Consider the following 16162-nt stretch of genomic DNA (forward strand, 5'->3'; position numbering starts at 1 on the left):
GTCATACTGCAGTTAGACATTGGCCCAGACTGGATAAAGGGTTCCCAACTCTCCAAGACTAGCCTGCACGCGCCATGAATTAAATATTAATCTCCAGGACACTGCTTTGTGCAACCTTGGGAAAAAAAACATCAAGATATTTGAAAAAAAACATTTTTGTTTTTGCAATTTCCTTTGACCATGTGACCATAACTCCAGGAATACATTGAATCACAGTTGCCAACCCTTACAGGAGGTTCCCTTTGCTGAAGAACATTATAATTTCAAAACCTTTTAATATATTAACTCGAGGGATGTGGGCGTTGCTGGCTGGGTCAGCATTTATTGAGAAGGTGGGGGTCAGCTGCCTTCTTGAACCCGCTGCAGGCCATGAGGTGTAGGTACACCCACTGTGCTGTTAGGGAGGGAGTTCTGCGATTCTGACCCAGTGACAGCGAAGGGACGGCGATATGTTTCCAAGTCAGGAGTGACTTGGAGGGTGTTGGAACCGCCATGGGGACACCCTGATTGATCTCCCCGTGGGACTTCTCCACTAGTGAGCAGAGGCTGCCCAGCTGGGGCACATAATTACAAGGTAAAAAGGCCGGCCCAGCCAGGGACCGGCAGGTTGGTTGTCCCAACAGGAATCACTCTGTGGCTATATTTACTGCCGTAGGCAGATGTGTTGTGACTGCGAATAAACTAGTGTTCACCCTACCATTCTTTCTGTTCTTGAGGAGGGAAAAGAAACTTTAACTCTAATTCTGGGTTCCCCAGCCTCTCCGGGATATTGTTGAGCGGTTTGGGGCCCTCGATGCAGGCCCGGAATATTGAGCCCAACAGGGAGCACCCCATTGCACACGCTGGCAGATGCTGTTGCTAACTTTTGCCTTAGTTTAATTGCTCTGTTTTATCATCTTTGCTCGAGTCGCCAGGTATCTTTATGATACCGCCACGTGGTTCAAGTCCGAGTAATGATCAATAATCCAATACACCGCTTAGTAAGATTTAAATCAAAGCACATTTATTATACACAGTAATCGCTACTCATGCACAAATTCTACGTCTAAGTTACTTCTACGACTAACAGGCCAATACTTGGAACTGGCCCACCAGGTCAGGGAAACGAATGGCCTTTCGTTCAGGTTCTGAGCCTGCGGGATTCGAAGTTGGTACAGATTGGTAGCTAGGAGCGCCTATCTCGTAGCGAGCGTTGAAGTAAGACTTACTGGATATCGGCGGCGGCTGAACCGGTCACTGAAAGGGTTGGTTCGCGTTGCTGAGTGACCCGGTCAAGAAGAACGATTTGAACTTGGGGCTCAATTCTTATAGTCCCCAGGGGCTTTCTGCCTTTCGGGGCGGACCCTGTACCTGGTTCCAAGTGATTGGACTTTGTCCCAATCACTTGGTTCGATTTTCTCCAATGCTGGAGCGATTCCCTGATCGATGGGCGGCCCTGAGGTGGTCGTTCACCTCCCTTTGTGTCGGCTTCTGCTGGCGCCGAAGAGTCTGGGTTGGCTTTGTGTCTAAATGTTGCTCATTGTTCCCGGGGATTGCTCATTAATATGCAGATGGCTGGTGTTTTGTTATGCTGATGGTTGCTGGTATCGATCTTGTCTAGCCTTTCCAGAGGTAAATACACACTCAACCTGCAGCTGCTCATTTTGTCCTGTTGGCTGACTTTCCCATCAGCCATTGCCTTTCGCCATTTTAAATCGGGAGTTGGCCATTTCACTTGGCTACAATGCGGAATGCCGCAAATTGAAAAAGAAAGCTTGGCTCTGATACAGGCAGGAAACAAACTCCATCAATATGTCGATACTTGGCCTTTTCTCCATTATCGCAGACCACAAGCCACTGCTGGGTCTCTTTAAGGAGGACAAGTGGCTCCCCCCATAGCCTGGGCCGATTCGGCGCTGGGCTCTATTGCTAGCAGCGTAAGCATTTGCCCTTCAACATCGCCCAGAGGTCCAAACAGCACACACCGACACACTCAACCCTCTTCCTGTCACCAAACTTTAAAAAGTATTTCATTGGTTGTGAATCACTTCAGGGCAGCCTGAGGTCATGCAAGGTGCTATTGCAACACAGGTCGCTGTCTTTCTTTAATCCTCTCTCCCTCCATCTCTTTCTCTCCCTTTTAGAATGCTCCTTTCAAACTGCCTCAACTGGTCCTAATGGCTGATTGAGGGCAGCACGGTGGCACAGTGGTTAGCACTGTTGCTGCACAGCGCCAGGGTCCCAGGTTCGATTCCCGGCTTGGGTCACTGTCTGGGCGGAGTCTGCACGTTCTCCCCGTGTCTGCGTGGGTTTCCTCCGGGTGCTCCGGTTTCCTCCCACAAGTCCCGAAAGACGTGCTGTTAGGTGAATTGGACATTCCGAATTCTCCCTCTGTGTACCCGAACAGACTCCGGAATGTGGCGACTGGGGGATTTTCACAGTAACTTCATTGCAGTGTTAATGTAAGCCTACTTGTGACACTAATAAAGATTATTATTATTATTTCTAGCCCAGCGCCCGTGATTGTCGTTGTGCTTCGGAGAATTGCCTTTATGATCTGCGATTTGTTGCACTTTTCCTGACACAAGCGGCACACTGAAATGTGCTTCCCCCTCCCGTTCCGAGCTGACCTGCTCTCGAGTTTCACCACTTTGTTACTTTGAATTTCAGAATTCCCACATTTGCTGCGCTTCCCTCTAATCTCGCCTTCCCTCCCACCGCTGCCAGTCAAAGAATGGCCCGCCCCAAAGTTGGAGCAAACCGCAAGGCCGTTTAATCAACGGAAATAAACCCTTTGCCTCGTTTGGGTGAGGAAATCGAACTGGTCATCTACCTGGCAAATTCCCGTGCCCTCTGTCTTGGGTGCTGCTCTCTTCCTGGATGTCTGACTAACTCTCACTTTTGTGTCTGAAACCCCCCCCCCCCGCGCCACGGACCTTTCCCCTCCTCCACAGTTGTCATGGCAACTGTAATTCTCCCACTTGTATTCTGAGCAATGATTAATTAAATGGAGGAAGCGCTGTAAACCCTTTCGCCCACCATTAATACTCTGCCTGAGTCTACACCAAGGCTAAGCAACAACTACTTGCATTGATATAGCATCCTCAACGTAATAAATCGTCCCAAGGTAGATGGTCTGAGCCGCCAACCTTCAACCTTTGAACTTGTTGTGTGCTCTGGGGTTGACTGGACTCACTGGGGGACGTTGTGTGCAAAAAGGTGTAGGGAGACGTTTGCAGAGTCAGTGCACTGCCAACTCACACTGGCTTTAAAGTCAAACAGCACCTAAGCATATGGTTTGCTTTATACTAATTGATGTGTTGGGTATGCCGGGTCTGCGAGGACTGCGTTTACTGCAGCAGTGAGAGAGACAGGCTTCCAACACTTGAAGAAATGCAACTCGATTTTATTGAACTCTTAACTATCATACATACTTTAACTGTGGGTTGACACTATGCTGACTTGACTGGAGACCTGAGGCTAACCTGACCAGACTATCTACCACATGGTGTGTGTTCCAGTTGCTGCTCACGGGCTCTGACTGTCTCAGAGGCTGGATCCCAAGAGAGCGGGAAAACTAGTGCCCTCTGGCTTTATAGTGGTCGTGTCCTGTCTGGTGATTGGCTGCTGTGTTCTGTGTGTTCACTGGTCATCCTGTGTGTCAATCACTGCCTGGCTGTGCACCATCATATACCTGTGTGTATATTATGACACAAATGAACTTGGCTGAACGGATCGAGAGGCCATACTTTGGGGAGGATGTGAAGGCATTAGAGAGAGTGCAGGTCTTGCTCTATTATTGAAGAGAATATTGAGAGGAGATTTGATAGAGGGGCATTCAAAATGATGAGGGCTCTGGACAGAGTAGATAGAGATAAACTTTTCATTGGTGGAAGGATCGAGAAGGAGAGGGTGCAGATTTAAAGTAATTGACAGAAGCAATGGAGACTTGAGGAGAAACCTTTTCAAACAGCGAGTGGTTAGGATCTGGAATGTACTGTCTGTGAGTGTGGTGGAGACAGATTCACACAGCGAGAGGTTAGGATCCGGAATGTGCTGTCTGTGAGTGTGGTGGAGACAGATTCACACAGTGAGAGGTTAGGATCTGGAATGTACTGTCTGTGAGTGTGGTGGAGGCAGATTCACACAGCGAGAGGTTAGGATCCGGAATGTACTGTCTGTGAGTGTGGTGGAGACAGATTCACACAGCGAGAGGTTAGGATCCGGAATGTACTGTCTGTGAGTGTGGTGGAGGCAGATTCACACAGCGAGTGGTTAGGATCTGGAATGTACTGTCTGTGAGTGTGGTGGAGGCAGATTCACACAGCGGGAGGTTAGGATCCGGAATGTACTGTCTGTGAGTGTGGTGGAGACAGATTCACGCAGCGAGTGGTTAGGATCTGGAATGTACTGTCTGTGAGTGTGGTGGAGGCAGATTAACACAGCGAGAGGTTAGGATCCGCAATGTACTGTCTGTGAGTGTGGTGGAGACAGATTCACACAGCGAGAGGTTAGGATCAGGAATGTACTGTCTGTGAGTGTGGTGGAGACAGATTCACACAGCGAGAGGTTAGGATCCGGAATGTACTGTCTGTGAGTGTGGTGGAGACAGATTCACACAGCGAGAGGTTAGGATCTGGAATGTACTGTCTGTGAGTGTGGTGGAGGCAGATTCACACAGCAAGAGGTTAGGATCCGGAATGTACTGTCTGTGAGTGTGGTGGAGACAGATTCACACAGCGAGTGGTTAGGATCTGAAATGTACTGTCTGTGAGTGTGGTGGAGACAGATTCACACAGCGAGTGGTTAGGATCTGGAATGTTCTGTCTGAGAGTGTGGTGGAGGCAGATTCACACAGCGAGTGGTTAGGATCTGGAATGTACTGTCTGTGAGTGTGGTGGAGGCAGATTCACACAGCGAGTGGTTAGGATCTGGAATATACTGTCTGTGAGTGTGGTGGAGACAGATTCACACAGCGAGTGGTTAGGATCCGCAATGTACTGTCTGTGAGTGTGGTGGAGGCAGATTCACACAGCGAGTGGTTCGGATCTGGAATGTACTGTCTGACAGTGTGGTGGAGGCAGATTCACACAGCGAGTGGTTAGGATCCGGAACATTCTGTCTGTGAGTGTGGTGGAGACAGATTCACACAGCGAGTGGTTAGGATCTGAAATGTACTGTCTGTGAGTGTGGTGGAGACAGATTCACACAGCGAGTGGTTAGGATCTGGAATGTTCTGTCTGAGAGTGTGGTGGAGGCAGATTCACACAGCGAGTGGTTAGGATCTGGAATGTACTGTCTGTGAGTGTGGTGGAGGCAGATTCACACAGCGAGTGGTTCGGATCTGGAATGTACTGTCTGTGAGTGTGGTGGAGACAGATTCACACAGCGAGTGGTTAGGATCCGCAATGTACTGTCTGTGAGTGTGGTGGAGGCAGATTCACACAGCGAGTGGTTAGGATCTGGAATGTACTGTCTGACAGTGTGGTGGAGGCAGATTCACACAGCGAGTGGTTAGGATCTGGAATGTACTGTCTGACAGTGTGGTGGAGGCAGATTCACACAGCGAGTGGTTAGGATCCGGAACATTCTGTCTGTGAGTGTGGTGGAGACAGATTCACACAGCGAGTGGTTAGGATCTGAAATGTACTGTCTGTGAGTGTGGTGGAGACAGATTCACACAGCGAGTGGTTAGGATCTGGAATGTTCTGTCTGAGAGTGTGATGGAGGCAGATTCACACAGCGAGTGGTTAGGATCTGGAATGTACTGTCTGTGAGTGTGGTGGAGGCAGATTCACACAGCGAGTGGTTAGGATCTGGAACGTACTGTCTGTGAGTGCGGTGGAGGCAGATTCACACAGCGAGTGGTTAGGATCCGGAATGTTCTGTCTGTGAGTGTGGTGGAGACAGATTCACGCAGCGAGTGGTTAGGATCTGGAATGTACTGTCTGTGAGTGTGGTGGAGACAGATTCACACAGCGAGTGGTTAGGATCTGGAATGTACTGTCTGTGAGTGTGGTGGAGGCAGATTCACGCAGCGAGTGGTTAGGATCTGGAATGTACTGTCTGTGAGTGTGGTGGAGACAGAGTCACACAGCGAGTGGTTAGGATCTGGAACGTACTGTCTGTGAGTGCGGTGGAGGCAGATTCACACAGCGAGTGGTTAGGATCCGGAATGTTCTGTCTGTGAGTGTGGTGGAGACAGATTCACGCAGCGAGTGGTTAGGATCTGGAATGTACTGTCTGTGAGTGTGGTGGAGACAGATTCACACAGCGAGTGGTTAGGATCTGGAATGTACTGTCTGTGAGTGTGGTGGAGACAGATTCACACAGCGAGTGGTTAGGATCTGGAATGTACTGTCTGTGAGTGCGGTGGAGGCAGATTCACACAGCGAGTGGTTAGGATCTGGAACGTACTGTCTGTGAGTGCGGTGGAGGCAGATTCACACAGCGAGTGGTTAGGATCCGGAATGTTCTGTCTGTGAGTGTGGTGGAGACAGATTCACGCAGCGAGTGGTTAGGATCTGGAATGTACTGTCTGTGAGTGTGGTGGAGACAGATTCACACAGCGAGTGGTTAGGATCTGGAATGTACTGTCTGTGAGTGTGGTGGAGACAGATTCACACAGCGAGTGGTTAGGATCTGGAATGTACTGTCTGTGAGTGCGGTGGAGGCAGATTCACACAGCGAGTGGTTTGGATCTGGAATGTACTGTCTGTGAGTGTGGTGGAGACAGATTCACACAGCGAGTGGTTAGGATCCGGAATGTACTGTCTGAGAGTGTGGTGGAGGCAGATTCACACAGCGAGTGGTTAGGATCGGGAATGTACTGTCAGAGAGTGTGGTGGACGCAGATTCACACAGCGAGTGGTTAGGATCTGGAATGTACTGTCTGAGAGTGTGGTGGAGACAGATTCACACAGCGAGTGGTTAGGATCTGGAATGTACTGTCTGTGAGTGTGGTGGAGGCAGATTCACACAGCGAGAGGTTAGGATCCAGAATGTACTGTCTGTGACTGTGGTGGAGACAGATTCACACAGCGAGTGGTTAGGATCCGGAACATTCTGTCTGTGAGTGTGGTGGAGACAGATTCACACAGCGAGTGGTTAGGATCTGAAATGTACTGTCTGTGAGTGTGGTGGAGACAGATTCACACAGTGAGTGGTTAGGATCTGGAATGTTCTGCCTGTGAGTGTGGGAGGCAGATTCACACAGCGAGTGGTTAGGATCTGGAATGTACTGTCTGTGAGTGTGGTGGAGGCAGATTCACACAGCGAGTGGTTAGGATCTGGAACGTACTGTCTGTGAGTGCGGTGGAGGCAGATTCACACAGCGAGTGGTTAGGATCCGGAATGTTCTGTCTGTGAGTGTGGTGGAGACAGATTCACGCAGCGAGTGGTTAGGATCTGGAATGTACTGTCTGTGAGTGTGGTGGAGACAGATTCACACAGCGAGTGGTTAGGATCTGGAATGTACTGTCTGTGAGTGTGGTGGAGGCAGATTCACGCAGCGAGTGGTTAGGATCCGGAATGTACTGTCTGTGAGTGTGGTGGAGACAGATTCACACAGAGAGTGGTTAGGATCTGGAATGTACTGTCTGTGAGTGCGGTGGAGGCAGATTCACACAGCGAGTGGTTTGGATCTGGAATGTACTGTCTGTGAGTGTGGTGGAGGCAGATTCACACAGCGAGTGGTTAGAGTCTGGAATGTACTGTCTGTGAGTGTGGTGGAGACAGATTCACACAGCGAGTGGTTAGGATCTGGAATGTACTGTCTGTGAGTGTGGTGGAGACAGATTCACACAGCGAGTGGTTAGGATCTGGAATGTACTGTCTGAGAGTGTGGTGGAGGCAGATTCACACAGCGAGTGGTTAGGATCGGGAATGTACTGTCTGCGAGTGTGGTGGAGGAATATTCAATTGAAGCTGTCAAAATGGAAGTGGATTAGCAGCTGAAGAGGAAGATTTACAGGGCAGTGGGGGAAAGGCAGGGTGAGTGGGACTAGGTGAATTGATCTCGCAGAGAGCCAGTATGGAGATGGTGCCCAAATGGCCTCTTTCTCTGGTGTAACATTTTGCTGATTCTATGAAGTACAGCGTGGTATCAGCCGGGCTTGACTCTTTGGCCTCCTGGGTTTTTTGAGGACTTGGGCATACAGAGTATAAATTCCGAGTTTACAGGTGACAAAAATGTGAACAATAAGGAGAACAGTAATAGACTTCAGGAGGACATTAAATCTGGAGATGGCAGTTATGTTCAACCCGTTTATTATTAAAATGTTTTACCCAGATGCCCTTATTTGCGAAGGTGAACAAAGGACAAACACGATTCAACCCAAATTTATCCACAAATACAATCAACAGTTATTCTCCGAAATGATCCCAAATGGAATCTGCCCAAGACTCTAATCGTCCCCATGCCGATGAACTGGATCGAGCTGCGGCTCCAATCCTCTGGGCCTCAGACATCTCAGGGCCCCCGTCTGCGAAGGTGTCTCACACTCGCCTCTTCCGAACGTTCTCTAGTCCCCCATCGAGCCTTCGCCATTGCCTCTGCTGGGGAGGGCTCTCTGGGATTCCCCCCCCCTCTTCGAGCCCTTCCAGACATTCCTCTGGCCCCTCAGCCAATGAAGGTGAGGATCGCAACACCCAATAGATTTGCCGACTGCAACTCTGCAGGACACCAGGAACTCCCCGCAGGGTCCACCCTCAGGTGTATTGTCCGCGCGGAGGCTTCTTCTCACCGGAGCGATGGAGGTTGAGGGGCCATCTGATAGAAAATCTACAATATTATGAGGGGCATGGACAGAGTGGATAACCAGAGGCTTTTTCCCAGGGTGGAAGAGTGAATTACTAGGGGACATGTACGAGGAGATGTACGAGGGATGTTTTTTTACACAGAGGGTAGTGGGTGCCTGGAACTCGCTGCCGGAGGAGGTGGTGGAAGCAGGGACGATAGTGACGTTTAAGGGGCATCTTGACAAATACATGAATAGGATGGGAATAGAGGGATTCGGACCCCGGAAGTGTAGAAGACTTTAGTTTAGTCGGGCAGCATGGTCGGCACGGGCTTGGAGGGCCGAAGGGCCTGTTCCTGTGCTGTACATTTCTTTGTTCTTTGTAACCGTTTCCAATATAAGAGCAGGAACTCTAGGTGCCAGAAAGTCTGGCTGCATTTGGGCAATCCACAACGATCGATGTGTCTGAATGGGACCCATTGTCTCCAATCTCCTGTTTACAGGACAAGTCCAGACCTGCCCTGGGTGCCGGCCTCTGTCCACTGCTTTCGAACTTGGCTGTTTAAATTTCCATCAGGCCTGTGTGTGTGTCTGAACACGGTTTAATTTAAAGTGCCCAATTTTGTGTCGGGCCTAAAATTGAGGCTGTTGGCCATTTTACCACACAGTGTGGTGGTCATGTCATTGAAACAGGAACCCCAAAGGCCCAGGCTAACACTCTGGAGACATGGGTTCAAATCGCACCATGGGCAGCTGTATTCCACTAATACACCTGGAATTAAAAGCCAGTCTCGATAATGGGCATCCTGAAACGATCGGCGTTTGTGGTAAAACCCGATCTGGTCCCTTTCGGGAAGGAAATCTGCCATCCTTACCCGGTCTGGCCTACATGTGACTCCAGAATCGCAGCCATGTGGCAACCCGTCCAGTGGAAGGGCAATTCGGGATGTGTCTTGGCAATGAACCCACATCCCACGAAAGAATGGGGAGACATGGGGCAGGCACAGTATAACAGAGAGAAAACATTTGGGAAGAAAGAATGGCAAGAGGCTATGTCAACCAAAAGCACAGTTTTGAAGATGCCGCAGGAACAGTGAGGCCTGTGTGTGTTTGTCCGCAATCTTTGAAAATGGCAGGGCAGATTGAGAACGCTTTAAGCATGGCGTACAAAAAGAAGTAAGTTATGCTAAGTTATGGTAAACTTTAATAGATCCCTTTACAAACAGAGGAATAGAATACAAAAGCCAGAGAGTTTACATCAGACCATCATCACTCACTGATCACGCCCCAGCTGGGGCATTGTGTCCAGTCCCTGGGAATTCAATTACAGGAAGAAGGCCAAGGCTCGGAAGAGGTTGCAGAGGAGATTTACTGGAATGGTTCCAGACTTGGAGCAATTCAGTTATGCGGTGAAGCTGGGACTGTTCTCCTTACAGAGAGAAGATTAAAGGGAGATTTAATGGAGGGGTTCAAAATGGTGAAGGGTTTTGAGAGAGTAAATAAGGAGTGTTCCCAGTGGAAGGAGGGAGGGTAACCAGAGGGGCACAGATTGAAGACAACTGATCAAAGAACCAGAGGTGACAAGAGGACAATATTTATCTTGCGCGGAGTTGTTGCGATTTGGAAGGTGCTGCCTGAACGGCCGGTGGAAGCTGATTCAATAAGAGCTTTCAAAAAGGGAATTGGAGAAATACTTGGAACAGAAAAGATAGCGAGGCGATCGGGGAAGAGGTGGGTGGGATGAATTGGATGAATCTCTCAAACAGCCAGCACAGGCACCCTGGTTTCAATGGACTCTTTCTGTGCTACAAGATTCGATGATTCACTGAAACCAGTTGCAAGCTGAGATCAAAGGGAAAAGGAGCCAATGGAGAGACTGGATGGTGTAGGCACCTGGGGCAGTGAAAGGTCCAATATGGCAGACAGTGTGTGCCCAGGAGAGTGCGCTGTCAGCCAATAGGAAACATGGAAAATAGGAGCAGGAGTCGTCCAATCAGCCCCCCGGGTCTGTTGCGCCGATCAATATGACTGATCCTCTACCTTAGCTCCATACTCCCACTCTCTTCCCATGCTCCTGATGGCCTGTAGTGTCTAATGGTGAACGCTATCTCAAACAGACATTTAACCCCAATTTGCATATGTGAACATTTCTGAAGCCCCTTACCAGAATCCGACTGTACACAATTGCATCCAATGCCATGCACGTGCACATGGTCACACTGGGTACCTGCGTACCAGGCCCGTGCCCCTTAAAGGGCCCACCAACAGAATAGCAAGTTAAAAGATTTTCCACTAACTTCACCGTGGAGAAGGTTTCACCCTTCAAACCTGTGACCACTGCCATCTAGCAGGACAAGAGCAGCAGATACCTGGGAGCCCCACCACCTGGAGGTTCCCCTCCGAGTCACTCACCACCCCAACTTGGAAATACTTCGCAGTTCACCACCTTCTGAAGGGCAATTAGGGATGGGCAATGAATTCTGGCCTGACCAGCGACGCCCAAATCCCATAAATGAATAAAAAAATATGCTCCTCTCAGCTCCATCTGACAACTCCAGCTTGCCAATGGCCAATGTTTGTTCACATTCCTTTCCCGCTCCCATCTACCACACCCTGCCGTGATCCCCACCACTGCCCCACCCTGGGACACTCCCAAAGATGTTAATTAGCATCCGGGTTGGACAATCCACGATGCACCCGATCGCTCCCTTCCCAGGACCTACCAATTGCCTCGACGCCATGAATGGCGCCCAAGCATTGCTGGTACTATCCCATCGACCTTGTGCAGTGAACCAGAGTGAGGCACAAACCAATTTCCACGTGAAGGAGGTGCTTATATTGAAGGGAGACTGTTTTCATCAGGAGGAGTGTTTCTCCTCACCTTCCTCACCTCCAGAAGGTGACCTTGTTCCTTGGGGCTTCGGTGGTTAAGAGAGAAACTTTGAGGCTGGATGGTAGGAAGTAAAAGAGATTTGTGTCCAGTTCTGGCCTCAAGCTCCAGATTCGGGTCCAACGTCAGGACTTCATAGATTATCATAGAATTTTCAGTGCAGAAGGAGGCCATTCAGCCCATCGAGTCTGCACCGGCTCTTGGAAAGAGCACCCTACCCAAGGTCAACACCGCCACCCTATCCCCATAACCCAGTAACCCCACCAAACACTAAGGGCAATTTTGGACACTAAGGGCAATTTATCATGGCCAATCCACCTAACCTGCACATCTTTGGACTGTGGGAGGAAACCGGAGCACCCGGAGGAAACCCACGCACACACGGGGAGGACGTGCAGACTCCGCACAGACAGTGACCCAAGCCAGAATCGAACCTGGGACCCTGGAGCTGTGAAGCAATTGTGCTATCCACAAGGCTACCGTGCTGCCCTTGTTGCTCATGGAAGGATGTGAGGGTCTTTGGGAGGGTGTGGAGGAGAATTATCAGGATAGTTCCAGGAGATTTTATCTACAAGGTTAGGGTGAAGAAGCTGGGATTGTTCTCATTGGAGGTTGAGGGGAGATTTGGTCAAAGTGGACAAGATTATGACGGGTTTACACAAGGTCAACAAGGAAGAGTTCCCATTGGCTGGCGAAGGGACACAGAATAAGGTTTTCGGTGAGAGGTGCAGGAAGGTTGTGAAAGGCATCATGGGCTCTGCAGACAAAACGGTCGCCTCCTGCGTCAGAATGAATTTAGGACCATCCAGCCCAACTTCCTGCTCATGTCTGTTTAATACCCATGAACATATGAATCCACCAATTGGCTTGAACGGTCCAGCCCAGATTCTCACAAATGTTGATCTGGTTGAGGAAATGTTTGTGAGCTGTCTCCTCACCTTTGTCGACAGCCAGAGCTTCCTGCAGGTAGAGGATGTCCTTCATACAGCTGAGCTCAGGAATTCCGGTTAACATCATCAGTGAGAAAAGTGTCACCAGGAGTTTGGAGTGGCTGCGAAGACTCATGTAGGCCTGGATGCAAATGTCCTACAAATCAAAGAGTGAGACATGAAGATGTGCCGATTCACAGCTTCCCTGAGTGCTGGGGTTTCCGCTGCCGAGTCTGGCCATTGACAAAGGCTCCATGGTCTTTCAGCCAAGTTCAGTCATTTGTGACTCACTGAGCAGCAACTCTTTCACCTCAAAACCAGTTCGAGAGCCACCCAGAAACATCAGCACACAATCCAGATCTGAGGGTCAGTACTGAGGGAGTGCTGCACTGTCAGAGGGTCAGTACTGAGGGAGTGCTGCACTGACAGAGGGTCAGTACTGAGGGAGTGCTGCATTGTCAGAGGGTCAGTACTGAGGGAGTGCTGCATTGACAGAGGGTCAGTACTGAGGGAGTGCGGGACTGTCAGAGGGTCAGTACTGAAGGAGTGCTGCACTGTCAGAGGGTCAGTACTGAGGGAGTGCTGCACTGTCAGCGGGTCAGTACTGAGGGAGTGCTGCACTGTCAGAGGGTCAGTACTGAGGGAGTGCTGCACTGTCAGCGGGTCAGTACTGAGGGAGTGCTGCACTGTCAGAGGGTCAGTACTGAGGGAGTGCTGCACTGACAGAGGGTCAGTACTGAGGGAGTGCCGCACTGTGGGAGGATCAGTACTGAGGGAGTGCTGCATTGTCAAAGGGTCAGTACTGAGGGAGTGCTGCACTGTCAGAGGGTCAGTACTGAGGGAGTGCCGCACTATCAGAGGGTCAGTACTGAGGGAGAGCCGCACTGTCAGAGGGTCAATACCGAGGGAGTGCTGCACTGTCAGAGGATCAGTACTGAGGGAGTGCTGCACTGTCAGAGGGTCAGTACTGAGGGAGTGCCGCACTGTCAGAGGGTCAGTACTGAGGGTGTGCTGCACTGTCAGAGGGTCAGTACTGAGGGAGTGCCGCACTGTTAGAGGGTCAGTACTGAGGGAGTGCCGCACTGTCAGAGGGTCAGTACTGAGGGAGTGCTGCACTGTCAGAGGGTCAGTACTGAGGGAGTGCTGCACTGTCAGAGGATCAGTACTGAGGGAGTGCTGCACTGTCAGAGGGTCAGTACTGAGGGAGTGCTGCATTGTCAGAGGGTCAGTACTGAGGGAGTGCTGCACTGTCAGAGGGTCAGTACTGAGGAAGTGTTGCACTGTCAGAGGGTCAGTACAGAGGGAGTGCTGCACTGTCAGAGGGTCAGTACTGAGGGAGTGCTGCACTGTCAGAGGGTCAGTACTGAGGGAGTGCTGCATTGTCAGAGGGTCAGTACTGAGGGAGTGCTGCACTGTCAGAGGGTCAGTACTGAGGGAGTGCTGCACTTTCAGAGGGTCAGTACTGAGGGAGTGCTGCACTGTCAGAGGGTCAGTACTGAGGGAGTGCTGCACTGTCAGAGGGTCAGTACTGAGGGAGTGCTGCACTGTCAGAGGGTCAGTACTGAGGGAGTGCTGCACTGTCAGAGGGTCAGTACTGAGGGAGCGCTGGGATTTGAACCTTTGGCCCTGGCACATTAACCTGGGACTCGGGGTTACTAGACCAGTGACATTTCCACCATGTCACCTTGATAGTTATTTGATCTGGTGGCAGATTTATTCAAATCACTTTGCAGACTGGGCCTGAAGGGATTTGAACTCTCAAACTCTGAGGTCGCGAGCCCAGTTGCAGAATTCCACTCTCAGACATGACTGAAAGCTTGGTGGAGCGATGGTGGAGGAGTTTAGGAAGGAAATTCAGAAAATTAGATGCCTTGTGATCATTTTACCAAACTGCTGGATATTGACAAAGGTGGCAAGTAGGTCATCACTTTGAGAGGAAAGATCCCCAATCTCTGCAATCCTTTCTGCGAGAGAGATCCTCTCAGTTCTGTAATCTTCTGGGGTATCTCTGTATTTGTGTTGCACAATCTAGACCAGATCAGCGAACAGTCCCCATGTGTGATTGGCCAAGGTTCAATGCAAGGATAACAATAATATTCTGTTTCCCATTCAATCCATCTAGAAATTGAACCCAGTGGTTAGTTAGTTTTATTATCCTCTGGTCTCTCTATTCCTCTACTCCAATGGACACTTACTTTCCCAAGGAGTATGTGGCCTGCTCATTCTCCCAACCAAAATGTACCACTTCACACTTTGTCATAATATACACCAGTATATCATGGTGCAGACACACAGTGATGGACACACAGTGGGACCAATCAACATACACAACACCGCAGCCAATCACCAGTGAGAGCACACGCACTATAAAGACAGGGGGCATCAGAGTTCCCGCTCATTCTAGCAGCAGCCAGCTCGGAGCACAGAGCTCACAGCCTGCAACAAAGACATTCACCGGATGAGTGCATCGATTGGTTAGGACAAGGCAAAGGTCTTTAGTTAAAGCTGGTATCGTATTAACCCACAGTTCAAGTATGTTTAAATAGTTAACCTTTTAATAAAATAGTGTTGCACTACTTCAGGTGTTGGTGACCTGTATGTGATCCAGAACACCCAACACAACACACTTATCAAATTGATTTTCATTTTCTGTTACTCACCACTGCTGCAAGTTTATTAATATCGTTTCGATACTTTCTTGCTTAGTCCTAACCACATCTCCCTATCCACGAATTTTGAAACTGTATTTCTGATTCCCGAGATAAAGCTGTAAATGATGATGGGCGGCAGTGGAGGGAGACGGGAGAGGAGACGGGAGAGGAGACGGGAGAGGAGACGGGAGAGAAGTCGGAGAGGAAACGGAAGAGAAGACGGGGGATGTATGTGATCCAGAACAAGAGGAGACGGGGGAGGAGACGGGAGAGAAGACGGGGGAGGAGACGGGAGAGGAGACGGGAGAGGAGACGGGAGAGGAGACGGGAGAGGATACGGAGAGGAGACGGGAGAGGAGACGGAGAGGAAACGGGAGAGGAGACGGGAGAGGAGACGGGGAGGAGGCGGGAGACGAAACGGGAGAGGAGGCGGGGAGGGGACGGGGGAGGAGACGGAGAGGAGACGGGGGAGGAGACGGAGTGGAGACAGAGAGGAGACGGCAGAGGAGACGGGACGGGAGAGGAGACGGGAGAGGAGACGGACAGGAGACGGGAGAGGAGACAGAGAGGAGACGGGGGAGGAGACGGAGAGGAGACAGGGGAGGAGACGGAGAGGAGACGGGGGAGGAGACTGGGGAGGAGACGGAGAGGAGACGGTGGAGGAGACGGAGAGGAGACGGGGAAGGAGACGGAGAGGAGACGGGAGCGGAGACGGGAGAGGAGACGGGAGAGGAGACGGGGAGGAGACGGGAGACGAAACGGGAGAGGAGGCGGGGAGGGGACGGGGGAGGAGACGGAGAGGAGACGGGGGAGGAGACGGAGTGGAGACAGAGAGGAGACGGTAAAGGAGACGGAGAGAAGACGGGAGAGGAGGCGGGGAGGGGACGGAGTGGAGACAGAGAGGAGACGGCAGAGGAGACGGAACGGGAGAGGAGACGGGAGAGGAGACGGACAGGAGACGGGAGAGGAGACAGA

At 50.7% G+C, this 16162-nt stretch overlaps 1 protein-coding gene across 5 annotated transcripts in view; it reads right to left on the reverse strand.

The window, feature by feature from the left end:
• Window positions 1-16162, reverse strand: part of LOC140388630 (phosphatidylinositol 4,5-bisphosphate 3-kinase catalytic subunit gamma isoform) — a 190898-nt gene that overhangs the window by 14910 nt on the left and 159826 nt on the right. For 2 of the 5 annotated variants that reach the window (XR_011934233.1, XM_072473079.1), the window contains one exon: window positions 12546-12693. Coding sequence is in view for 4 of the 5 variants with exons in the window: in XM_072473079.1 (XP_072329180.1) it covers window positions 12546-12693 (148 nt within the window). In the remaining variant the exon portion in view is untranslated. Of the gene's footprint in view, window positions 1-9898; window positions 12694-16162 lie in introns of those variants that run through there. The other 3 variants (XM_072473078.1, XM_072473077.1, XM_072473080.1) reach the window with 2 other exon arrangements.

This window comes from Scyliorhinus torazame, chromosome 13, assembly GCF_047496885.1.
Source record: "Scyliorhinus torazame isolate Kashiwa2021f chromosome 13, sScyTor2.1, whole genome shotgun sequence".
NCBI classification, from domain to species: domain Eukaryota; kingdom Metazoa; phylum Chordata; class Chondrichthyes; order Carcharhiniformes; family Scyliorhinidae; genus Scyliorhinus; species Scyliorhinus torazame.